This window comes from Podarcis erhardii (genome assembly GCF_964252035.2).
Source record: "Podarcis erhardii genome assembly, chromosome: 9".
In the NCBI taxonomy this organism is placed as follows: domain Eukaryota; kingdom Metazoa; phylum Chordata; class Lepidosauria; order Squamata; family Lacertidae; genus Podarcis; species Podarcis erhardii.
In genome coordinates, this window is record NC_138512.1 from 21,368,065 (window position 1) to 21,393,196 (window position 25,132).

At 42.0% G+C, this 25,132-nt stretch overlaps 1 protein-coding gene across 5 annotated transcripts; it reads right to left on the reverse strand.

Moving 5' to 3' along the window:
- Positions 1-223: 223 nt before the first annotated feature.
- GUF1 (GTP binding elongation factor GUF1) lies at positions 224-23,738 on the reverse strand. 5 transcript variants are annotated; one of them, XM_081875774.1, is made up of 18 exons: positions 23,674-23,738; positions 19,738-20,153; positions 17,683-17,794; positions 15,624-15,772; positions 14,258-14,338; positions 12,870-12,947; positions 10,982-11,065; positions 10,584-10,648; positions 9,018-9,221; positions 7,846-7,985; positions 7,094-7,217; positions 6,785-6,917; positions 6,568-6,711; positions 4,086-4,219; positions 2,989-3,090; positions 1,912-2,031; positions 797-833; positions 224-387 (listed from the first exon to the last, which is right to left on the reverse strand). In XM_081875774.1, exons 2-18 carry the CDS (start codon positions 19,960-19,962, stop codon positions 250-252), a joined length of 2,070 nt encoding a protein of 689 aa, XP_081731900.1. In that variant the 5' UTR covers positions 19,963-20,153; positions 23,674-23,738; the 3' UTR covers positions 224-249. The 5 variants fall into 5 exon arrangements, 4 of the variants coding, with proteins under 4 accessions (XP_081731900.1, XP_081731902.1, XP_081731901.1 ...); XM_081875776.1 differs by having other exon boundaries at positions 19,738-20,142; positions 23,670-23,717; XM_081875775.1 differs by lacking the exon at positions 23,674-23,738 and adding an exon at positions 23,257-23,278.
- Between the last annotated feature and the right edge of the window lie 1,394 nt (positions 23,739-25,132).

A 25,132-nucleotide genomic window follows, 5' to 3' on the forward strand; every position in this document is an offset into this window, starting at 1 on the left:
TTGCAGGATCATAACGCCATCATAAAAAGATTGATTACCAGCCAGAATGCTTTATGTTTTAGAGTTGCAGGCTTTCTAGCCACTCGTCATTTATAAACGCTCTTGAAATCAGAACACTTGTCAAAAGTGTACATTTACATTCATGACATTTCAGAGTATTGAATCGGATTCCAGACAGGGCATCCACATTGTAAACACTAGTCTTGTCAAACATTTACTTTAAAAAAATGCGTAATTGTGGACTTCCAACTACTTGTCAGTCTGTCTCTTTAGAACACTTATGAAGGCATCCTTTGGCACTTCCACGTTTCCGATTTTCCTCAACTTCTTCTTTCCTTCGGCTTGCTGCTTTAATAGCTTCATTTTCCGTGTAATATCTCCTCCGTACTGTTTAAAGGGAAACAAACAGGTTATTTTCTCTGTGTTTTATAATATGAAAATCTATAATACTGGCTGGCATACTCTGGTCAAAATGTTTCTACTGTTTTTTCAAATACCCAAGGCAACTAAAAAGACAGATAAATGTAAAACTGCTACCCTGAGCTTTGGGTGAAATAAGTGGCATAACTCTTATAATAACCAGATCTCTTAACTTCACACACTGTGGAACTGCCACCAAAAGCAAACTTGTCGTTTTTACTGAATGTGCATGTATCAACACGAACCTAAAACATAACAGAAAAACAGGAGTATATAGCTTAGCACCAGTACCTACAATAGAAGAAGCAAAAAACCAGGGGGTGGGGGCATTATTCTACAATCACTAGACATTACCAAAGAAAAGAATGACACTTACACATTTTGCCAGGACGTTTTTTCTATAAGCTTTCACTCTGGAAGAAATAAGTTTCAGTGCTTAAACCAAAGTGCATTTTCACAAGATGCCCTGCAGAAATGTTACATGATGTCACCTAGCGCTATATCACAAAAGGCAACTCAGTAATCGGCATGTGACTTCAAATAGCAAATGCCCGTTTGCACTGATCAGCTACAAGTACACAATTTGAATGAAATCTTATTTTCTAGTTCATTTTAACCACTGGGTGTCAGCCTTACTCCATGGCTACGAGAAGGAAAACTGGAGAGAATTCTAATACTCAGTCTACTATGCGCTTCCTAATTACAAAGCGGGATGACAGAGAAATATAATTATATTTCCTTTTGTGAGACCATTCCTTTAATTCGGAATGGGAAGTTATTTGGTTACTGCCTCAACTATGCCCCGTATTCTGCATTCTATGTGGGACTACCCTTTCGGACAGTTCAGAAACTTCTGGTGATCTAGATTGCAATTGCAGACTAATACCAGCTACCTAAGGCGCAAGATATACCTCTTTAAGAAAGTCAGAATTTTGGTTAGTCTCCAGGCTAAAGGCAAAGTGCTGATCTTTAAAGTTATGAAACAGCCTGGATCCAGGGGGCCTTTGTGAACAGCCCTCATTCCAGTATCCTTGTATGTTGAGATTTTCACAGAGCCTTTGTCTAGATGCTTTCTCTGAAATAAAGCTGGCATCCACTAGAACGAATGGAGACTAATCTGAAATGCTCTTGAAGTGGGTAGCCTAAATGAAAGACCACACTGATTTCACCTCTAGTTGTAACCTTTTAAGAGACTAGAACAGGCATAGGCAAACTCAGCCCTCCAGATGTTTTGGGACTACAACTCCCATCACCCCTAGCTAACAGGACCAGTGGTCAGGGATGATGGGAATTGCAGTCTCAAAACATCTGGAAGGCCGAGTTTGCCTATGCCTGGACTGGAATGTCATCTTCTCAAGTAAATATTAGAAACAACTTTAATAGTTACAAGTGATAAAAGGGGGAGGGGAGGGACTTTTATTCGGTTTGCAGTACTAGCACTTATCTAACAAATGACTTTTTTAGAACAAAGCAAAACATGAAACAACTCACGTTTCTCTCGCAATGACTTTTTTCCCAACAGCTGCCTGAATAGCTATCTCAAATAGCTGTCTTGGGATAACATCTTTTAAACGTTCACACAGAGCTTTCCCAACAGTGTATGCTTTGTCCCTAAAAAAAAAAAAAAGAGAGGAAAAGACCGGGATGTCAGAGTCTAAAACAAGGTTTACAATTAGGTTTTCCCATTTAACTATATAAAGGGGAGAAGGATTAATGTTCCACAATGAAATGGAATCGCTGAAATGAAGAACTCGTGTTGTGCTGGAACAGCACTAACCTGTACAATGAAACTGAAAATCCAAACAAGTAGTTTTGAGAATGTAACCAAAAGCAGGAAATTGCACTTCAGGCACAATCCTATGGTACCTGAAAGGGGTCAGAAGACTGTGAGTCTTCCAGTGGCATTTTCTGTTATTTCTCTGCTGTCAGTGGGGTTGAGGGTTGGCTCAGATCCACAAGCTTTCCCATTACTTCCAACATGGACCTGATAAGTGAGCCCCTCCCAATGTAATCAGTGGGATTTTAGAAAAAGAACTTGCTACAAGGAAAAAAGTAAACCTGCTTTCTGCCCTAAAAGGTAAAGGACCACTGACAGTTAAGTCCAGTCATGAATGACTCTGGGGTTGCGGCGCTCATCTCGCTTTACTGGCCGAGGGAGCCGACATTTGTCCGCAGACAGTTTTTCTGGGTCATGTGGCCGGCATGACTAAGCTGCTTCTGGCGAAACCAGAGCAGCACACAGAAACACAGTTTACCTTCCCGCCGGAGTGGTACCTATTTATCTACTTGCACTTTTTGGCATGCTTTCAAATTGCTAGGTTGGCAGGAGCTGGGACCGAGCAATGGGAGCTCACCCCATCGCGGGGATTTGAACCGCCAACCTTCTGATCGGCAAGCCCAAGAGGCTCAGTGGTTTAGACCACAGCGCCACCTGCGTCCCACTTTCTGCCCTAGTGAGTGTAAATCCAGCAGAGTTTAGGGACTGGCAAGTCTTCCACCACGGACACACCCACACCATCTCTTAAAGATACCCTCTGCAGTCTAGGGCTGCATTTTTAGTTTACTTACTTATGAACAATAGTTATGAGCTCTTCTACAGGGTTCCCATTTAAAAGAACATCCATTTTGATAAGATCTGCAGGCTGGTATCCTGCATCTTCATAGTCAAAACTGAAGAGGGGAGGAAAAACATTAAATTCATCACTCAAAATGGGTTCCGCTTTTTAAAGACAGTGTTTTTAATATAATACTTGCATTAATTCTTCAAATAAAGATACAGGTTTGTTGTCCCTCAGTAAAAAAGAAAATAAAGTCCCCATTGCAAATAACAATACATGACCTATTCTTAATCACACATAGATATAGATCTATTCCCAGTTTAGTATATTAAATTCACCCAGCTATATAGACACTGATCCAATAAGTCTTTGCTCTTCCATTTCTATACAGTCAAACCTTGGTTGTGGAATGTAATCCGTTCCAGAAGACCGTTTGACTTCCGAAACAATCGACAACCGAGGTGTAGCTTCTGACTGGCTGCAGGAGCTTCCTGCACTCAAGCGGAAGCCGCACCAGACGTTTGGCTTCTGAAAAATGATTGAAAACCGGATTATTTACTTCTGGGATTTCAGTGTTTGGGAGCTGAAACGTTCGGAAACGGAGGCGTTCGGAAACCGAGGTTTGACTACTTGAAATAATCTTCTCGGGAGGGTTTTTCGCCTTTCAAAATATTCTTCCGGTGTTTACTAGCGTTTGCTAGAGGACTTAAAATAGTGGAGAAAGGAAATAACCTGCTTATGTCCCACAAGGCCTTAAAGACAGCCTTCCCCACCTATTTGTCCTCAAACATGTCACAGGGAAACTTGAGACATGTATAGAATGGTGCTGCAAGATGCATAAACTTGCCCATTCTGCCCCACAACAGAGGCAAAACCATTGTATTCCTCAAGTGGCTGGGGCAACCCAGTCAGATGAGTGGGATAAAATTATTATTATTATTATTATTATTATTATTATTATTATTATTTCATGCACTTTGGAGAGACTCCACCTCTTCTGCAAAACCTTGAAATTCAGTGGGGACTGGGTACAACTGGAATTCTGAAAACTCAACAAATAATGAATGTCCCACTTTATTTTATTTTTAAAAAAATACATTACTGTACCTGGCATATCCAGATGAGAGGGATTTCAGAGCATCATAGAAGTCAACGACAATTTCATTCAGTGGAAAGAAATATTTCATCATGACTCTGTGGTCATCAATGTATATCAGGTCCTTCTGAATAGCCCTTCGAGTCTGGCAAGCAACACAGTAGTTTTGACAGTCAACTAGAATTTCTTATGCTATAAATCTTCAGTAAATATTCCATTCTAAAACATGATGGGTGAATTTTAAACTGAAGGACCAATATTACTGGGACCTAGCAAATTAACATAACTAAGCAATAAAAGCTCCAGTGTTTCTTTATGGAATAGATATTTATTTTCTCATCTTGTTTGCACATTCTTCTGTGGGTCTTTCTCCCGACTACTCACTTTTCTTGTTGCTAAGGTACCAACAGTGTCATGAAAATACAGTGGTACCTTGGTTTAAGAACGGCTTAGTTTATGAACAACTTGGATTGAGAACGCTGCAAACCCAAAAGTAGGTGTTTTGGTTTGTGAACTTTGCCTTGGAATCAGAACATGTTTCACTTCCTGTTGAGTGTTTCCATTTGTAAATTGAGTCCCCTGTTGCGATGGGAAAGCACGCCTTGGTCTAAGAACACTTTGGTTTAAGAACAGACTTCTGGAACAAATTAAGTTCATAAACCAAGGTACCACTGTAATGGAAAGCTATTTTGTTTGATCTCCTGTCTGCTGGGTGAGAAATGGCTTCAGGAGACCAAGTTGTGTGGAGTGAAATAAATTGTAATTTAAGATGGGAAGTTAGGACAAAGTCCCATCTTTTTTTGCTGTGCTGAGCCTCGATAATCTGCAGAACTGGCTGACTATCATCAAATATTTTGAAGGCTCTTAGTACAAAGAAAGGGAAATGAAACATCCTATCCACTGAGGATAAGACTAGAAATAGATTATAGTACTAATATAGGTCTAAGTATTAACCTTAGAAGGGACGTGGGTGGCGCTGTGGGTTAAACCACAAAGCCTAGGACTTGCCGATCAGAAGGTCAGGGGTTCGAATCCCTGCGACAGGGTGAGCTCCTGTTGCTCGGTCCCTGCTCCTGCCAACCTAGCAGTTTGAAAGCACGTCAAAGTGCAAGTAGATAAATAGGTATCGCTCCGGCAGGAAGGTAAACAGCGTTTCCATGCGCTGCTCTGGTTTCGTCAGAAGCTGCTTAGTCATGCCGGCCACATGACCCAGAAAAACTGTCTGCGGACAAATGCCAGCTCCCTCAGCCAGTAAAGCGGTGCGGTGGGAACGTAAACGGTGTTTCTGTGCACTGCTCTGGTTCGCCAGGAGCGGCTTAGTCATGCTGGCCACATGACCTGGAAGCTGTCTGCGGACAAACACCAGCTCCCTCGGCCAATAAAGCGAGATGAGTGCCGCAACCCCACAGTCGGTCATGACTGGACCTAATGGTCAGGGGTCCCTTTACCTTTTATGAACCGCAGAAGAAACTGCACTTAATCTAGGAAGTTCAGCACTGCATCAAGAAGCCTAAGGTAGCGGTGGCATCTTCTTTCTTGGTGATCAAACAAGCATTTGTAAAGGATGTTTTGTTTGAGAGAAGTCATTGGACAAGACAACAAACTGGGTGTCTCCATGCTATAACACTCAGCCATAAGGATTTTCATATATATATATATATATATACACACACACACGCGCGCGCGCGCGCGCGCGCACACACACACATATACATATATATATATATATATCCTGTTGCTGCATAAGCCTAAACATATTTATCAACCAATTCCATATTTTAAATCCACATTTGTTCATTTAATTAGTTAACCAGTTAAATGAATAACTTTGGTACGTATAACTTCCTCTCAACCAATTTATACATATATATGGATTTTATTTGAAGAGACAGAGTACTTCAGTGGCTTAGAGTCTGAGCGATGAGAGCCGGGAAGTTGTCAGTGGAAACTTCATCTCTGTCACAAACTGAATATATAGCCTTAGGCCAGCCACTGTTATTTCAGCTCGGTTTCCAATTTGTAATGAAGCTGCCTAGTGCCTCACAGGGTTGTAATAAGGATTACTGGGATAAAACAGGCTAACAGCTCTGAACAACTTCACATGGCAAGTTAATCCATGTGAACATGTTTGCCCAAATCAAACATGTTCCTGGCTTTCCAAACTCTCTTGTGAGGAACCTGTGTTTTCTGAAAAACCTGCCTGCTACCATGGATGTTCTCTTCATTGCGGGTTGAGCATGTTCCAGGGCAAACGCTCAGTTCACACAGGGGAAAAGGAGGCTCAAGATACTTGACCGAGGCTCCAATGTTAACAAAGAATATCCCCCAGAATCCTCTGCAATAGGTGAGGTTCTTCAGCAGACAAGTGGCTCTCTAAGAACATGACCGGCCCGTTAAAATTAATTCTTGGCTCGTTAAAATTAAAACTGCCTCATTTCATCTCAACCCTGAAGGTGGAAAGGAGACTCAAGCTTAAAAAAAAAATTAACTAACCTGGCATAGACTTATTATTTTTCCAATATATTCATCAGGTGCTATGATAGTGCCCAAAACTCTAGGCTCCAAGTATTCCGCCACTACTGACTTGTCTGGAAACTTGTCAGGATTTATTATAGTGATCACCTCTTTTCCATGTTCCTACAAAAGGTAAAAAAAAGTCAGCATTGCCCCTCCCCGATTTCAAAAAGCCAAATCAAAACCATACCATTACCTTTATCAATTTTGCTGAGGAAAGAACGGCTTTATAGGGTACGGTGGGTGCTGTCAAAATGACAGATGCGTTGTACTCTTGTTCCAAACGCTGATTAAAAACTTCCATATGCAAAAGGCCAAGAAAGCCCAACCTGTAAATGCAACGTTTACACGGTACTCAATCTTCCCTGTCAATCACAAAGTGCTAAAAAATGTGTTCCCCACCCAAAAAAGCACCAACTAAGCATGTTAAACTTCCTGGCCAAAAGAAATCAAGAGAAAATGTTTGTGCTTTGTGGCGCTGACGATTGAATAGACCAAGTCTCACCTCCATCCGGCTCCCAAGGCAAGGCTGCTATCACGATGAACAGAAACACTGGAGTCATTAAGAGTCAGTTTTTCTACAGCACTTTTCAGGTTGTTATATTCCGACTGGTCTACTGGGTACATTCCTGTCAATACAACACAGAACTTGGCTGGTAAAGGCAGTTGATCCTCATATATTTCATCCAGCATTTTCTCTAGAACCACTTAAGACGCTTCTCTGTAAGAAACAGGTGCCAGCCCACAAATAATATACCAGATTCTTAAATTATCAGTCTTCAGTCTTGTTTCACATAAGGGCTGAATTCAGTGGTTGACTGAGCAGTAGGCAGCTTGAATAACTTATCCTTCTATTCTGGGAGGAGGGGAAGAGAAAGGTCAATTGCATGAACATAAGGAAGTCTCAAAAATATTCTCCTCCTGGAAGTTTTCCATTAGAGTAAACTGACTCTGCACTCTACGTGGGGCTACCTTTGAAGGTGATTCGGAAACTGCAACGAATCCAGAATACAGCAGCTAGGCTGGTGACTCGGAGCGGCTGCCAGGACCATATAACAGCAGTCATAAAAGAACTACATTGGCTCCCAGTATGTTTCTGAGCACAAAAAAGTGTTGGTGCTGTAACAGGGGTACAATTTACACAGGAATCCGTGGCATTCCTGTTACAGTTAACAACAATTCCTAAATGCACCTAAGCACTCTACCGGTATAAGTAAACATGAAAGTACTTCCTGTCATTGAATGTGTGTGCCTCACCTGCAAAGACCATGGGTTTTGCCGACTTAAACCCGGGCAATGGCTCCACTGGTTGGTTATGCAAATGGATTGTGTCTCCTATTTGGGCCTCTTTGACATCTTTCATTCCAGCAATGAGATAGCCAACTTGGCCGGCATATCTAAATGAAACCAGCATCATGCGGAAATATTTATCACATTAGATATTTCAAGCCTTTTTTCTTGGCAAGAAGAAGGTGTTTAGGGATTTAATTGCACATTATCAAATGCCTACAATTATGTCAAATCCTCTTCCCCATATTTGTGTGCTGCCAACTTTACAAAACTTTACAACAACAACAATAATAACAATAATAATAATTTATTTGCACCCCGCTCATCTGGCTGGGTTTGCTTCCAACAAAGTTTAAAAATACATTAGTCAGTCAACAGTGCTTTGTCCTGGGGCAGAGGCACCATGAAACAGCTCCTATATGCCATCATGGGACACAAGTGGCGTTGTGGTCTAAACCACTGAGACTCTTGGGCTTGCTGATCAGAAGGTTGGTGGTTCGAATCCCCACGATGGGGTGAGCTCCCGTTGCTCTGTCCCAGCTCCTGCCACCCCAGCAGTTTGAAAGCATGCCAGTGCAAGTAGATACATAGGTACCGCTGTGGCGGGAAGGTAAATGGCGTTTCCGTGCGCTCTGGCTTCCGTCACAGTGTTCCATTCCACCAGAAGTGGTTTAGTCATGCTGGCCACAAGACCCAGAAGGCTGTCTATGGACAAATGCCGGCTCCCTCAGCCTGAAAGCGAGATGAGCGCTGCAACCCCATAGTCGCCTTTGACTGGACTTAACCATCCAGGGGTCCTTTACCTTTTTATATGCCATTAGCCACTTCCCCACGCTGAGCTAAGCAAGAAGATGCTTCCACTCTGCGTTTTGCCAAAGGAAAGTGCAAAGCTGATGGGAAATCAGTCTTACTGCTGCTGTCAGTAGGAATCCAGATCAGGGTTTCCCAAACCTGGGTCTCCAGCTGTTTTTGGATTACAACTCCCATCATCCCTAGCTGGTAGGACCGGCGGTCAGGGATGTTGGGAATTGCAGTCCCCAAAACAGCTGGAGACCCAAGTTTGGGAAACCCTGATACGGATATTGAGAAAGGCCAAACAAATAAGAGTTTCTGATTTATTTCAAACGCTTGCAACTTACAATTTGTGCGTTGGCTGCTCGTCGGGTTTCAGAATTCCCACTTCATTAACTTCATAAACCTTTTTCGTATGAGCTGATGCTATCCTTTGGCCTTTGCGAACCTCCCCACCCAACAGTGCAATATTGGCAATCACACCCCTGTAATGATCAAAGGTGGAGTCGAACACCAAAGCCTTCAATGGATCCTGTGTGCTGGCGCTGGGCCTGTTATAAGAAAGACATATATATCACGGTTACTGTGTAATACATACTGAGAGTTATTTTTCAGTACCAAATGTCTGTTTTCCAAGTGCTCGCATAAATATAGTTCCAGTTACTGTAGCAAATAGCAACATACACTGCACGCAGAAAATTGAAATGCCTTTGTTTCTGCTTTATCATCACGTTATATTTATCAGAGAAATCTACTGATCTGAATTCAATCAAGAATTCAATTCAGACTGAAATTCCCAGGTTTCCAAAAGCGTTATTTATGTATGCCACTTTAAGGGACGCGGGTGGCACTGTGGGTTAAACCACAGAGCCTAGGACTTGCCAATCAAAAGATCAGCGGTTCGAATCCCCGCGACAGGGTGAGCTCCCGTTGTTCGGTCCCTGCTCCTGCCAACCTAGCAGTTCGAAAGCATGTCAAAGTGCAAGTAGATAAATAGGTACCGCTCTGGTGGGAAGGTAAACGCCGTTTCCGTGCGCTGCTGTGGTTCACCAGAAGCGGCTTAGTCATGCTGGCCACATGACCCGGAAGCTGGACGCCAGCTCCCTCGGCCAGTAAAGCGAGATGAGCACCGCAACCCCAGAGTCGGTCACGACTGGACCTAATGGTCAGGGGTCCCTTTACCTTTTACCTTTATGTATGTCACTACTGTGGCCCGTGTTTTGTTAGCCCCAAAATGGAGAGCGAGTGAGGTCCCAACAAAGAAGAATGGCAACTTAGGTTGACAGAATACGCACAACTTGCAGACTTAACATATAGAATAAGAGAACAAAAAGAACATACGTTTAGAGAAGACTGGAAAATGTTTGTTGAATATATGGGGGGAGATTGTGTACACTTGAAAACGTGGGCAGCATTAACATAAACTCAACAGTGTAAATAAGTTTTGATGGATGCAATAATGGAATACTGAATGGTACAGTTTTTGTAAAATATGCAGGGATTTATGATATGGAAAATGAACCATGGAAAGAGAAGAAGGGAAGTTATTGATATCTTAAGGATGTAAAATGAGGATTTTAAATTGTAAAACTGAAAATTTGAGAGCGAGAGAGAGATGTTAACTCACTAAATTAAGGAGATTATTAAAGAGATGCAAACATGTAACTGGCTAAAGCAGATGGCTCAGCGTAACTGCAAGACAGTCCATTTCTTAGTCCTACAGACGGGATCCGTTCTAGAGCTCCGGTCGTATCCCAAGGTTTACACAACCGGAGGAACCGCTTCTGCACATGCAGCGAAACCTGGAAAAATACTTCCAGGTTTGTCGCATACGTATCCCGATGGATACGTAACCGGAGATGAATGCAAGTAGAGACACCACTGTATATAAGATGCCAGAAAAATAAACTTACGGAGGGATTCGTTCAATAACTTCCTGAAGTATTCTTTCGACATTTGTTCCCAGCTTAGCAGAAATCTAAAGCAAATTAAAAAGTGAAAGAGAGTGTAAGTCAGCGCACACTAAATAGTAAGCTGTTGTCACCTCAATACATTATGCTTCATGCAGTTATATTTGAAAATGCTTTACGCTGAATAGTAAGCAAATTGATTACAGGAGAAGGAAGCAAGGCACTTAATTCTGTGGGAAGTGCTGAGTTTCATTTATCTCAATGGAGCTTAATTCTAAGTAAACACTGTGCACTGTGAGAATATAATCATTTAATAAAAATAACCTGGTAAGGTTTCCAAGTAGGAGAGTTTTATCAACAGCTACCACCCACATATTTATACACCAGAAAAGGTGTCTTACCCTAATACAGTCGTCTTTGGGGATATCAAACACCGTTTCAATTTGATTTTCCACCCGCTCAGGGTCTGCATTCTTTAGATCAATCTGCAAAACAAAGTTATTGTCGGAACAATGCACCCAATGTAACAGAAGTCAGAAGTAAATTCTGTTAGAGCAAAAATGAGAGAAGCTTTAAAAATGTGCACTGCATTTACACTTGCACTTTCCTTATCTTTTCTAGCAACCTGGGAAGTTTTTGTGACTTAAGAACAAGACCTGGGACCTGCAGTCAAGAAGATGGAGTTTGATGAGAGCAGTTTATTCAATATTGGAAACCTTGGGTTCGCTGTCACCGTATTTTATTTATAAAGCACATAAAATTACCAGGCACGGGACAAACCATTTTTAAAAAGACAAACCCTCTGCCTAACGCAAAGGGAAGGGCAAGGGAGGGGATGCATAAAGGGGGAAACCACAGAAAATGTACATCCAGAACCAATAACCAGCTGAAGTATTTGTAAAAGAAAACGCAGGGGAGAATAAGCAGGTTCAAAATGCTGTTTTTCTTTCGACATCAGGAGACAGATGTGAAGCATAACCGTGTGCATTTTTACTCGGAAATAAGTGCCACTGTTTTCAGCAGGGCTTACTCCCAAGTCAATACACAGAATTGCAACTTCTGAGCTCAAGCATAAGGCAGCACTGAGGAAGTAGCAGGCCTACCCAGAAGATTAAATTGAGCACAATATAAAGAATAACAGGGACCAATTAGTAGTGCTATATGCTAATAATAATAATAATAATAATAATACGTTTCCAAGCACAATTCAAAGTGTTGGTGCTGACTTTTAAAGCCCTAAACGGCCTCGGTCCTGTATACCTGAAGGAGCATCTCCACCCCCATAGTTCAACCCGGACACTGAAGTCCAGCGCCGAGGGCCTTCTGGCGGTTCCCTCACTGCAAGAAGCCACGTTACAGGGAACCAGGCAGAGGGCCTTCTTGGTAGTGGCACCCGCCCTGTGGAACACCCTCCCACCAGATGTCAAAGAGAACAACTACAAGACTTTTAGAAGACATCTGAAGACAGCCCTGTTTAGGGAATGTTTGACGGACTACTGTATTTTAATATTTTGTTGGAAGCTGTCTGGAATGGCTGGGGAAATCCAGTCAGATGAGCAGGGTATAACTAATAAATTATTATTATTATTATTTATTATACCCCACCCATCTGGCTGGGTTTCCCCAGCCACTCTGGGCGGCTCCCAACAGAACACTAAAAACACGATAAAAGATCAAACATTAAAAACTTCCCTAAACAAGGCTGACTTCAGATGTCTTCTCAAAGTCAGAAAGCTGTTTATTTCCTTGACATCTGATGGGAGGGCCTCTTGTGTGTCAGCTCCTACCCTTGGCATGTGTCCTGAAAGAACACTAGGCTGGCAATTTCAATATTGGCATTTGGGCACCTGGTTATAACTCATTTGTTCACCCAGGCTTTCCCTGCTGGATTGGTGTTTATGTGGATGCATCAATCCGACCTACAGATTTGTGATGTACTTGTTTCACTAATGTAATTTCATTGTGGATTTCATGCTGTCCACTGCCGTGATATGATTATTATTCCTTAACTCCGGCAGGTACAGAGATTTCTGAAAAATAAAACAAATGAACAAACCATGGGAAAGAAATAGGAAGCTCATAAAGGACCTTAAAAGTTAAGTATATGTTGACGGAATGATGTAAATCAGGGAAGAGACAACTATAGAGATGATACACAACCAGAATGGCCTCTTGGCCTTCCGAGGCTGACCTCTGTCATAACTGCATTCAGAGGTGCTGAGTGCAAGTTGCTATTCTACAGTCGAAAGTTGTCTAAGAATTTTTAATACTGTGTGTGGCAAGTGTTACCTTATTTATAACAGGAATTATTGACAGCTGTGCTTCAAATGCAAGATAAAAATTCGCAACCGTTTGAGCTTGAATACCCTAGAAAAAAACATCATTATTAAACATTTGAAAGTTTGTGAATGTAGTCTCTCCACCCCACCCCAAATTGTCCCAATGGGGGGAAAAAGACATGGCCATAGTGCAGAGGCAGAGCGGATATTTTACACATAAAAGGTCCCAGGTTTCAATCTTCAGGTAGGTTAGGAGAGACCCCTGCCCATGAAATCAACCGGTCATGGAAAATTGTTTATGTAGCAGTAGATGTTAGAATCACAGAATTGTAGTGCTGGAAGGAACCACCAGGGGCATCTAGTCCAACCCCCTGCAATGCAGGAATATTTCGCCCAACATGGGGTTCAAACTCATAACCCTAAGATTAAGAGCCTCAAGCTCTATGGGCTGAGCTATTGCAGCATAACAGGTCACCTAATCTACCACCCCAGTTATCAAGCGAAGGTAATATCTGCAGAAACTCGAAGTGTTCATTCAGAAGACTCATTATGTCTAGTAGAGCTTGGTCTTTCGTGGGCTGCAATCCAGTACTCACTTATTTGGGAGTAAGTCTTGAAAAACCTACACTGGCTCCCGTTACCGAGAACAATTCAAACTGTTGGTGCTGACCTTTAAAGCCCTAAACGGCCTCGGCCCAGTATACCTGAAGGAGCGTCTCCACCCCCATCGTTCTGCCCGGACACTGAGGTCCAGTGCCGAGGGCCTTCTGGCAGTTCCCTCACTGCGAGAAGCCAAGTTACAAGGAACCAGGCAGAGGGCCTTCTTGGTTGTGGCACCCGCCCTGTGGAACACCCTCCCACCAGATGTCAAAGAGAAAAACAACTACCAGACTTTTAGAAGATATCTGAAGGCAGCCCTGTTTAGGGAAGCTTTTAATGTTTAATAGACCATTGTATTTTAATATTCTGTCGGAAGCCGCCCAGAGTAGCTGGGGAAACCCAGCCAGATGGGCAGGGTATAAATAATAAATTATTATTATTATTATTATTATTAAGTCCCACAGCACTCAATGGGGCCTGTCCCTGAGGAGACGTCTATTGGATTGGATTGTAAGTGTGTTTAGGATTGTAGGCTAAGATCCTTAGTGCTCGTAGGACCTAGAGACTCATAATATCGGACGACACACAGGATCCAACTCTCAGAGCCAACAATCCCATAACTGGCTCATCAGGAACTGCCTGTGGTGGAAATCTATCTGGTCTTTTCCATATTTCTTAAAAGTTATCTACAACGATAGACGAATCTTCCCTCAAACCATTTGGGAGAGGCAAACTCTTCATTACTCCACGAAGAACAAAGACGAGGCCGAAGTTACTGTTGTCAGTTACAAACCCTACCTCATTTGCATCCACTACAAGCAAGACGCCTTGACAAGCAGACAACGACCGTGAGACTTCATAGCTAAAATCTACATGGCCCTGTAGGGGGGGAAACAAGCGATGCAAACATTTCAAGAACTTGGCATCTCAAGGTCCGGTTAAAAAGACCATCAAAAGAACACCATGAAGTCATGGTGGAACCCACTGTCTGACAACTTACCAGAAAGCATCGAATCTAGTTTCTGCTATTTTGTTAATACTGTCAAAACCAGTGGTTCCTAATTAGGGGTCCACGGACAACTCACCTATGCCAGAGACTCACTTATCTGGGAGGAACGGCTCGTAACATCAAAACGGCAACCTACCCTCTTTAGGAAACTAGTTATGAAAGCTTCTTGACCTGTAATTAGTTAACTGTAGTTCTTGAAGAAATGACAGAACTTTTATTTTGTGGGGAGGAGGGAACTAAGTATAGGAGGGACTAAGTACCTACAACCTGGTGTTCTCCATGATGACTACAACTCCCATCATCCCTGACATGACCATTGGGCCAAGATAGCTAGGGTGGATGGGAATTGTAGTCCGAGTTATCTGGGATGCACCTGCATAGGGTCTTAGGCCTGTGACACCTTGTATTTGTACTTTCTTTTGAAGACACCGTGAGAGTCAACAAATTCCTCCCTGTACTGATTTCTGGATGACTCATCCAATTCATTTGCTTCAATCTTTCTAAACCCCCTCATTAACTCAGCTTCTCCTATTTAATAAATTAGTTGCATTAGTCTAACAACTGCAGTGTGTCCAGTGATTAATTGCAGCTCTGCTTCGTTCCTGCCTGATAACAGCGGAGCTTTATCCAACCCCTAAAGCAGACATTAGGATTCTTCACCGCTAATATACCAGAACATGGTATCCCTACATGGACTGAGCTACACAACCAATTTGGTGTTACTAGATCACAGCCATGGATTTGCTCCAGTCCACGGTTATTTATATATTTATTGTACAATATTTACACGCCACCCAATTATCTGGGCAGTTTGCTGTAAAAAGTGAAAATCAGAGGGGGTTTTTCCAACTGTTCACTCTTCGCAGAACAGACCCACTGAAATGTATGGGCATGACTAACTTCGGTTCATTCATTTCAATGGGTCTCCCCTCTGAGCAAAGCAGACAAGTCTTGAAGTAAACAAATAAAGCATACACTTAAAAGCTAAACAAAATAAAACCACCAGCAGAATAAAGCCAAAATAAAAAACCAGCAACAAGAAGTAACAATAATGCAAAAAAACAATAATCTAGAAGCATTCAATATTTTCTCTTTCAAAAACGACAACAATAGTTCAATTTTGTATTATTTCAGCAACGTTGATGATTAACTTACAGGTGTATCAATGAGATTTAAGAGGTAATTTATTCCTTTGTGATTATAAATCAGAGAGGCAGTCTGGGCTTTAACGGTGATTCCTCTTTCTTGTTCCACTTGCAATTTATCCAGCACCTGTTTGTTATGGTCAGTTTTGGCAATGGTTCCTAGAGGGTCAAAAATACTCCATAATTAATGTACATTGTGGTAAGTGTCCATTTTTGCATAGCCATATTTAATTCTCATAGACCTATGGCTATTTTTTAAAAAACCATGATCAATTTTTATGTGTTATCTTTCTCAGTCTATTCCTATCAAGAAAGCTAGGGTTCCAAAGTTTAGCGGAGCAAGCAGACAATACTCAGGGAAACTCATCTAAAACATATTCGAGCAACTGACTGGTGAAAGGGCTGCTCTCAAAATTGATGCAATATATTGTTAATTTTGACACCCTGAGTTTCAGAGTTCTAGTGGCACAGCCCAAATGCCCAAATGTTGAAGTGAAGTCTCAATACCTGTGTCCGTGCCTTTCCCAGTCCTGTCTTAAACTCCAAAGTACATGTAGCCCTGACTTATCAGGACTTCTCTATAATCAGAGACCTAAAATAGGTGCTACGCGTGAAAATGGTAGGAAGGGAGCTGGCTACATTGTCATCTGTACAGATGTTAGTCTGTATTGAAGATCCCTATGGAAAATAAGAGCTGCACACTTTCAATGGACAAAGGCAGATTCGGCAAACAAGGCATGTTACACAAGTCATATGTGTGCATATCATATGTTGCCTCTGTGGCTTTGAAAATCTGAGAAAGTTTAGCTGGAAGGAGAAATGTGTAAACCTCTTTTGGTAGTAAGGTTAACACGTTTTTTTAATGCAAACTGACTGCCGTTTCACAGAACAGATGTCCCCCAAATTAAATACAATAAAATAGAATGGAAACTTTAGCGTCCCACTTCTGTGACAAAAATGCACACTCAGGTAGTGAAAGAAAACTTAAAATTTACCAGCTATTACCATAAAGCGTTCTATTTTACGTATGGAAACGGTAAACATTAGAAGTATTCTACTGAATCTATAAACAATGGTCAGCATAGAAAATGAAACTGGTATTGGAATCGTAATTGCTGTGCATATATAACAAAGATGAAGACTATTACCACAATCTGTGAAGCAGGTCCTGGTAGCCATTCCTACAGGTCACCACCTCACAGTGGAAAGAAGGGCTTTCTCCTTGTGTAGATCAGGAAGCTGCTAAATGTTGCTTGCTTCCAAAAGCAAGAGAAATCAGACTGCTTCACCCAAGCTTTTCCTGACTATTAATAGGACCTCACTATCATAACTGATTATGACGTTTTATCCATATGGCTTTTATTATTCTATTTTGTCTTATGTCTCTGTTTTACATGTTCTGCCTAGGTATTTATTTTAAATGAAGTGTGGGAATGTCAAGGATAGCAGGAAAGGATATATTGAATAAATATTATCCTTCCTTCAAAACAGATTCCCTTCAATATAGCAGGAAGCTAGTTTGCAGATTCATTTGAATCTCTTTAGTTTAGTAATCCAATCTGGCTTGCCCATTATTCCTGGTGTCCCCTTTTATCCCTCTTAACAGAATAAAGACACAAGAGTCTTTCCTTAAAAGTAACAAGAAGTTTACTCACGTTTCAGTTCACGATTTGATCCCTGAAAGGCAGGCTTGACTTAGTAGTTACATAACAATCTGTGAGTACATCTCACATGGAGACTGAACTCATGTGCTGCTAGCTGGGAGCCAGCAGACAGCAAAATTACATTAAGAGAACAAAATGGCTGCAGGAGAGCAGCATGGCAGCAAGCAAGAGAGAGATCAAGAGAAAGGAAATGGCTGCGTGACTCGGCTCTTTTATGGAGGAAACCATGGCCATGCCCATCTCCCAGATCACATGCAGGGGGAAGACACTCCAGACCAGTGGAACAGGAAGTTACCTGTTGTGCCCACTCTGGGGAAATAAGGAATGTTGTATTTGACTGTTCCAATGGATTACATCCCACAGGCAGTACCCAAAGAAATAAAGCATAATGTAAAATTATCTCACCTGTTATCTCCAGCAGCCTATCTGCTAGAGTACTTTTCCCATGGTCCACATGAGCTATTATGCTGAAATTTCTAATGTTTTCAACAGGAAACAATGACATGTCCACTGTATCCTAAAGCACATAAAGGAAAAGGGTCACAAATCATGAATAGTCTGGGGTGGTGGACCAGTGTATTTGCCAATGTATTTATATTCTCGTTAAAAATCTAAAAAATACCATTTTGCATTTTTTGCTCCAAGATACAAAACTGGGAGGAGGTCCAGGCCAATGAAAGTTTGTGATTCTGATGGAAAATCCCTTTGGTACCCTTACAGCTTTTGATTTCCATCTGCATCAATAAGCAACAAATGCATGGGCAAACAGAAAGGTTGTTAAATTTAAATAATAGTAATAAAATCAGTGGCTGTCTTATTGCAAGGGATGGGGGTGATTTCACAAACTGGGCAACGTAACAGAAAAGACTGCCCCTATGGTTGGTCCCAAGATGAAACTTAGGGCTTTATAGCTCAACAAGAGTAACTTAAACTGTGCTGTTCTTTCCAAAGTTGTGCTACTCACATTAGGCAACTCGACAGTAGCCAAGTTAAAACACCTGGAGAACACTAGCCTAGGGAACACTGAAATATGTTACACACACACAATGTGTTTTAAGTTGCAGCTTGTAAAATCTCAGTTAAGAGTTACTATTTGTCACCGCATACACATACAGTAGCTACGCAGTCAATTGATAGTTACTCTTAACCAAGATGTTTCAGGTGGCAACTACATGCTGTGAACCATTCTACTGTTGTGAACTCATATGTTGCATACAAATTTACTAAATAACTAAAGGTAAAGGGACCCTTGACCGTTAGGTCCAGTCGCAGACGACTCTGGGGTTGCGGTACTCATCTCGCTTTATTGGCCAAGGGAGCCGGCATGCAGCTTCCAGGTCATGTGGCCAGCATGACTAAGCTGCTTCTGGTGAACCAGAGCAGTGCACGGAAACGCCATTTACCTTCCTGCCGGAGTGGTACCTATTTATCTACTTGCACTTTGACGTGCTTTCGAACTGCTAGGTTGGCAGGAGCAGGGACCGAGCAACGGGAGCTCACCCCGTTGCAGGGATTCGAACCGCTGACCTTCTGATTGGCAAGCCCTTGACTCTGTGGTTTAACCCACAGCGCCACCCACGTCCCTACTAAATAAATAGACCAACTCAAAACATAAATAAATAAATAAACTCAAAACGTACCTACTTGGGAGATATGCTTCACTGAAATGAATGAGACTTACTTCCAATGATATGTTTTTAAGACTGGGATTTTTGATAAACCTTTGACCTCCCTGATACTCATTTAACAAAAAAAAGGTGGTAAGAGGGGAGGAAAACATCAGGTGGCCAAGGAGCATAATTATGTTTGCAAGGTACGTTTCCGAGCACAATTCAAAGTGTTGGTGCTGACCTTTAAAGCCCTAAATGGCCTCAGTCCAGTATATCTGAAGGAGCGTCTCCACCCCCATCGTTCAGCCCGGACATGAGGTCTAGCTCTGAGGGCCTTCTGGCGGTTCCCTCATTACGAGAAGCCAAGTTACAGGGAACCAGGCAGAGGGCCTTCTCGGTAGTGGCACCCGCCCTGTGGAATGCCCTCCCACCAGATGTCAAAGAGAAAAGCAACTACCAGACTTTTAGAAGACTTCTGAAGGCAGCCCTGTTTAGGGAAGCTTTTAATGTTTAATAGACCATTGTATTTTAATATTCTGTTGGAAGCCGCCCAGAGTGGCTGGGGAAACCCAGCCAGATGGGCAGGGTATAAATAACAAAATAATAATAATAATAATAATAATAATAATAATAATAATAATAATAATAATATTTAGTAGTAGTAGCAGCAGGAATTAGCTACCTGTTGTCATCTACTTCAGAACCCAATCAAAAGACTTGGATTGCAACTTGCTATGGAATTTTTTGACCACCCACTTACTTCCCAGCTACAATATTTACAAGGTGAACTTAATCGTGCTGAACTCAACCTAATAACAAGTATTTTATAAGTAAACAAGACAACTGTCACCTTGCCAGTCTCGGAGGAATATCGCCTGAGGAATGTGACGCGATGCCCGGGAGACTTTTCCAAACCCAGAGAAAGAGACGAAAAAATGCCAGCGTGATATGACCTCTTGAGGCTGACAGCAAGCCATAATGCCCTTTTCATAAGCGCAGACATGCTTTTAGGAGAACTAAAAGCAGTCACCGTCCAGAGTGTGGTGTGATAAGCAAAGTGCTCAGAACAGGGCATAAACGCAGCCACTGGCTGAGCATAGTTTTCTTGCTCCTATAATCAGTCAAAGGAATCCTTAACAAAAATACATTTCCAAAAGTTGGAGAAACTTGGTTTTATGAAGCTGTGCATGTGTTCTCTGTACAGGGCAGAAAGATCCAAGGTTTACATTGTTTATTCCCATTCTGCACCAAGACACTGGGCTACACCTGTGAAGAGAGAGAAAGGTTGAACTTAGTTTTTTAATCATTACACTGAACTTGTTCTCAAAGTGTGCTCTTTTCCCAGCTGCAACCAAACCACTAATATTTGAGAGAACCAATTTACGAAGCAGTCTTGAAGTGACAGACCTTGCCTGTATCAACTTACATCCTTCATTGCAAAGGACTTAATTTTTGTCCTAACAGTTAGGTTTATTGCAACTCAAACTCATCAGTGCTCTTTCTTTCACTTCTGCCCACCAGCCAGAGTATTAGATGTGTCCCTGAAGGATAAGCCGATCAACAGTTAATTGCCAGGGTAGCTAGGTAGAAACTCCCAAGTCACAGCCAATATTCCTTCAACTACCAAATGATGGGATAAAGAAGAGAGGGCAGTTGCTTTGATATTTGTAACCCTTCCTACGCTTTGGTTAGGCACTGCTGCAAACAGAATGCTAGACTAGAAAAAATTGCTAAGCTTTTGTTATTTTCCTCATGCCTTCTATCATCCTGACCCTCGTGCTCCATGGCCATTATTTTTAAATGCACATTATTTTAAATTCTGGCAGAGTCAAGAGATGCAGGCTGCCTGTTTACAACAGCAGAAATGAGCATTATTTCAGAATACTCTCCCGTGGCTGGACTAAACATAATTTTATGCGACTTGAGTTTCATAGTCCACTGATCAGGAATTTGTTCCACAAGTCTAAATGCATGGCCTATTAACTATTTAATAGACTTCTGTGTAGGAATCAATCTACACATTATGCAGAACACAAGGGACCTGAAACAAAACATTGTTCCAGGCAGTCAGCTATGACCTCCAACACAATACTCCATTACTGCTCACATCCCATTGACTCTTTTATTTCTCAGCAATCTGTCATCATCTATAGACAATGAACACACTCAACCTTCACTGGGCTTTTGAGGGGAATCTTCCCCATTAAGGTTTTAAAATATGAATTTCTGCAAATCTAAACCTGCTGTTATCTCCCTCTTGTATGTAGGTGGTGTCCTTTTGGGTGCATAAGCATTTTAATATTGGAAACGGGAAATTATAGCGGTAGAGCTAAGCAGTAGAATTCTAGTGGTGGACAATATTTTTTAAAGCGTCTCCACATAAAACAGGAAGTCTCTGTGTGTGTTTTCCTGCATATGCTAGTTTAGGGGCAGGCATTTAAAATGGAACTCTCTTTTTCTCTCTCTGCAGTCTGAAGTAGTACATTTATACCACATTCTGCATAATGCATAGAATTGTTTCACAGCTGGTGTAGACATAATGTTTATGGTTTTGTTTGCATCAACACGGGCAAGGCAGCAGCAAAGTGGGAGCACACAGAAGATTGCATCAGCAACTTCTATGATAATAAAATATACATTTGCAACGTCCAAGCCTGATTGGATGATGATTTTTTCCATGTTCCCACTATGTTACACTGCTCACATATATCACATTTATGAAAACAACACACAGGGTTTAGGCAGCTGTAGTAAACATATGAAACAGCTTGTACACATCATCCTTGTAGGAAATCTGCAACACGTAAAATTTCCAAAGAAGCAAAGCTACGCAAATTCAGAGACATGTCTCCGACTTGCCTTCTTTCATTACAAAAGGCCACAGACAAGTTATATCAGAACTCTCTAAGCACCAAATCTGGTCAGTCATAATGGGACAGTGTGGGGGGCTAAGGTTGGGTAGGTTACTTCAAGACTGGATTAGCTGTATGTGGGGCTTGATCTGGAAGCTGCAATTAGTGCAGATTGCTGCTGCACAATTGCTGACAGGGGAGGCTTGTCAGTATTTAACACCTGCACTCAGAGATCTGCACTGGTTGCCTATTTGCTACTAAGCCAAGTTTAAGGTGTTACTATTAGTCTATTCAGCCCTTAGCTGCTTGGGAACAATTTACCTATGAGATCGCCTTACACTACACTTCAGTCAGCTGAATTAACACTGTTACAGGTGCCACATAATACCCATTCTGCATTTGTTAGAACTCAACCCTTAAGTATGGCAGCACCTTCACTCTGGAACTTCCTTCTCTATTGAGATCAAGCAGGCGCCTGCCTAAACCATTTGTTTAGGCAAGCTTACCAAGATGCTTAGAAAGTAGGTGTGTAATTTTAGTCTTATTTTAGTATTTTATCTTTTTGTGTGTTTTAAAGTAGGGTTGTAATTTTTTCTTGATTTTACTGCTTCATTTTTTTGTAAACCGCTTTGAAGCCTTTTTAGTCTTTTTTTTTACAATCAAGTGCTGTGAATAAATCTTATGAAAGATCCGGGTTCAAATCACGAAGCTCTCTGGGTGAGTTTGGGCTGGTAGGTCACTACGTCTCTTCTTCTCACACACCTTACAGGGTTGCTGTAAGGACACAAAGGGGAGGATGAGATAAACACACACACACCAAGGGGAGAGGCAGTGTATATAATACAGTGGTACTTCAGGTTACAGATGCTTCAGGTTACAGACTCTGCTAACCCAGAAATAGTACCCTGGATTAAGAATTTTGCTTCAGGATGAGAACAGAAATCGCATGGCGGCTGCAACGGGAGGCCTCATTAGCTAAAGTGGTACCTCAGGTTAAAGAACAGTTTCAGGTTAAGAACGAATTAGGTTCTTAACCTGAGGTACCACTGTAAGTGGATGAAAAGTCACGCACAGCCTTTGCAAAGAGTTGCGAGCGGGCCTTCTGCAGGGACAAGGGCAGTCAGAGGAGCTTTTATAGAAATAATGGAATCGTAAATTTGGAAGCTCCTGCCCACCTAGCAGTTCGAAAGCAGGTCAAAGTGCAAGTAGATAAGTAGGTACCGCTCCGGCAGGAAGGTAAACGGCGTTTCCGTGCGCTGCTCTGGTTCGCCAGAAGCGGCTTAAGTCATGCTGGCCACATGACCCAGAAGCTGTATGCCGGCTCCCTCGGCCAATAAAGCAAGATGAGCGCCGCAACCCCAGAGTCGGCCACGACTGGACCTGATGGTTGGGGTCCCTTTACCTTTTTAAATTTGGGAGGGAGCCCCCCCCCCAGGGTCCTCTAGCCCAACGCCCATTGCAATATGCAGGAATCACAACATGTGTTGGTTCCCCATCCAACCGATGTGAAACCATACCGGATCCTGCTTAGCTTTGCGAAATGTGCTGGCAGTTTCATGGCTGCACGTGGTTCTTCTCGCCACCCTTTCGATGTTTACAATCTCATCTGCACTTGACATGGAAGTAGGCGGATAAAAGCAAGACAGAATGCACCAAAACAAATGAAAACTTCAGTGGCAATTCAAGCCAATGTTTTATTAATCTATGCAAATATGGGTTTCTTCACTTAGCACTGCCCACTCTTAACACTTCTGCACTAGCCCCAACTTTACTCCACGGTCTTTCGCGTGGATTAGAAATAAAATAAAAACCTTGCACCACTTATCACAGACCCCAGATTAACCCCTTGCCGCCGCCTCATTTAGCACCCCGGGTAAGATCCTCTTATGAAGGCAACGAGGTGAGGAAGGAAAAAGAAAAAAGGGATCACCCACCATTACTAACTCGGACATCACAGACTTCCGAGACCCGTGACACGGAACTAATCGATGTGTACCGGAAGTGAGAGGTGGAAAGAATAACTCTTTATTTCTTATCTCTATGGGATTTTCGGGGCGAATAGAGATAGAAATAGAGAGTCGTACATCCATATAGCGCACGGTTTAGAGTTTTGCTGTTTTGAGACAGCTGTTTGTCCACTTAACACAGTCTGGAATAAGACCAGTGCCGGATTTATGTATAAACTAAACAAGCTATAGCTTAGGGCCCCACTCTCTTGGGAACCCCCCCAAAAAAATTAAAGAAAAAACAAACCTGGATGTACATTTCAAAAATACAAAATAGAAAACAAATAAAATAATACCTACATTCAGCAATAGTGTTGTGTGTTGTGTAGGCTCCTGTGATGTAAGTCATGGGCCCCGCCTGCTAGCCTGCTCCCTAAATTATCACTGGTTTGCTATTATTATTTTATGCTATAGCAAGTTTCTAGAGACTAGATTATGAGTCTTTGTAAATTGTGTTTCTAAAGGAACTTTTGTTATTGCCAAATGCCAACGTGTTTGCATTATTAAGTTTGTTATGAAAAAAAAAATCATTTTAAGTTGGAACTTAATAATTATTTCACTATTGATATCCTTCTTAATTGTATTTCAGTTCAACAATTATTTGGATAAAGTACATACTTTGTTATGTGCAAATATGTGCAAATACTTTATATACCTAATAGGTCCATAAATTACCATATAGCATGTATTCAACACAAAAAACAGCGACATTTCGTTGTTGACAAAGGGCTTATAGAAGCGAAGGCCGCACATGGAGTTGTCACTTTTAATCCCTGCAGGCAAGAGAGAGAAAGAGAGAGAGAGATGGAGAGAGGCGAAGAGGAAGGGTATCAAAACTAACCCGGAAGTGCGCTTCCAGGCTATGAAACTGGCAGTCTATACCTTTAAAAGTCTACAGGCTTATACGCGGGGAGGGGAGGGGAGAAAAGGAAGGAACCGACCGCTCTGCGCACTAAAACACGCTGCTCCGAGGGAGAGGGACGTACTGCGCGTGCGTTGTAGGCACTGGGAAACCTCTGATTGGCCAAGCTCACGGGCAGGGATAGTCCTGCGGAGAGGAGAGGCTCTTGCGGCAGTTCGTTTTAAAAAGAGGGGCGCATGCGCGGGGCCATGTGTTGGGTATTACCTTATTTGGCGGGGGGCGGGGGGCGGGGAGTGTGACCTGTCCTTCAAAACTGCAAGTGATGCACGATTTTATTTTATTTTTAATCCACGCGAAAAACCGTAGAGTCTAATGCAGAAATGTTAAGAGTGGGGAGTGCTAAGTAAAGAATCCCATATTTGAACAGATTAATAAAACATTTGCTTTAATTGTCACTGAAGCTTTAATTTGTTTTGGTGCATTCTATTCTGCTTTTAATTTTATTTATTATTTCATAAAATCGAT

Coding starts and splice junctions, on each gene's coding strand:
- GUF1 (XM_081875774.1), bottom strand. CDS start 19,962: ATGCCCTGTTCTGAGCACTTTGCTTATCACACCACACTCTGGACGGTG. Junction 15,773..17,682: donor TAGGCTGCTGGAGATAACAG/GTGAGATAATTT, acceptor TTGACCCTCTAG/GAACCATTGCCAAAACTGAC. Junction 6,712..6,784: donor CCTCAGCAAAATTGATAAAG/GTAATGGTATGG, acceptor TACCTTTTGTAG/GAACATGGAAAAGAGGTGAT.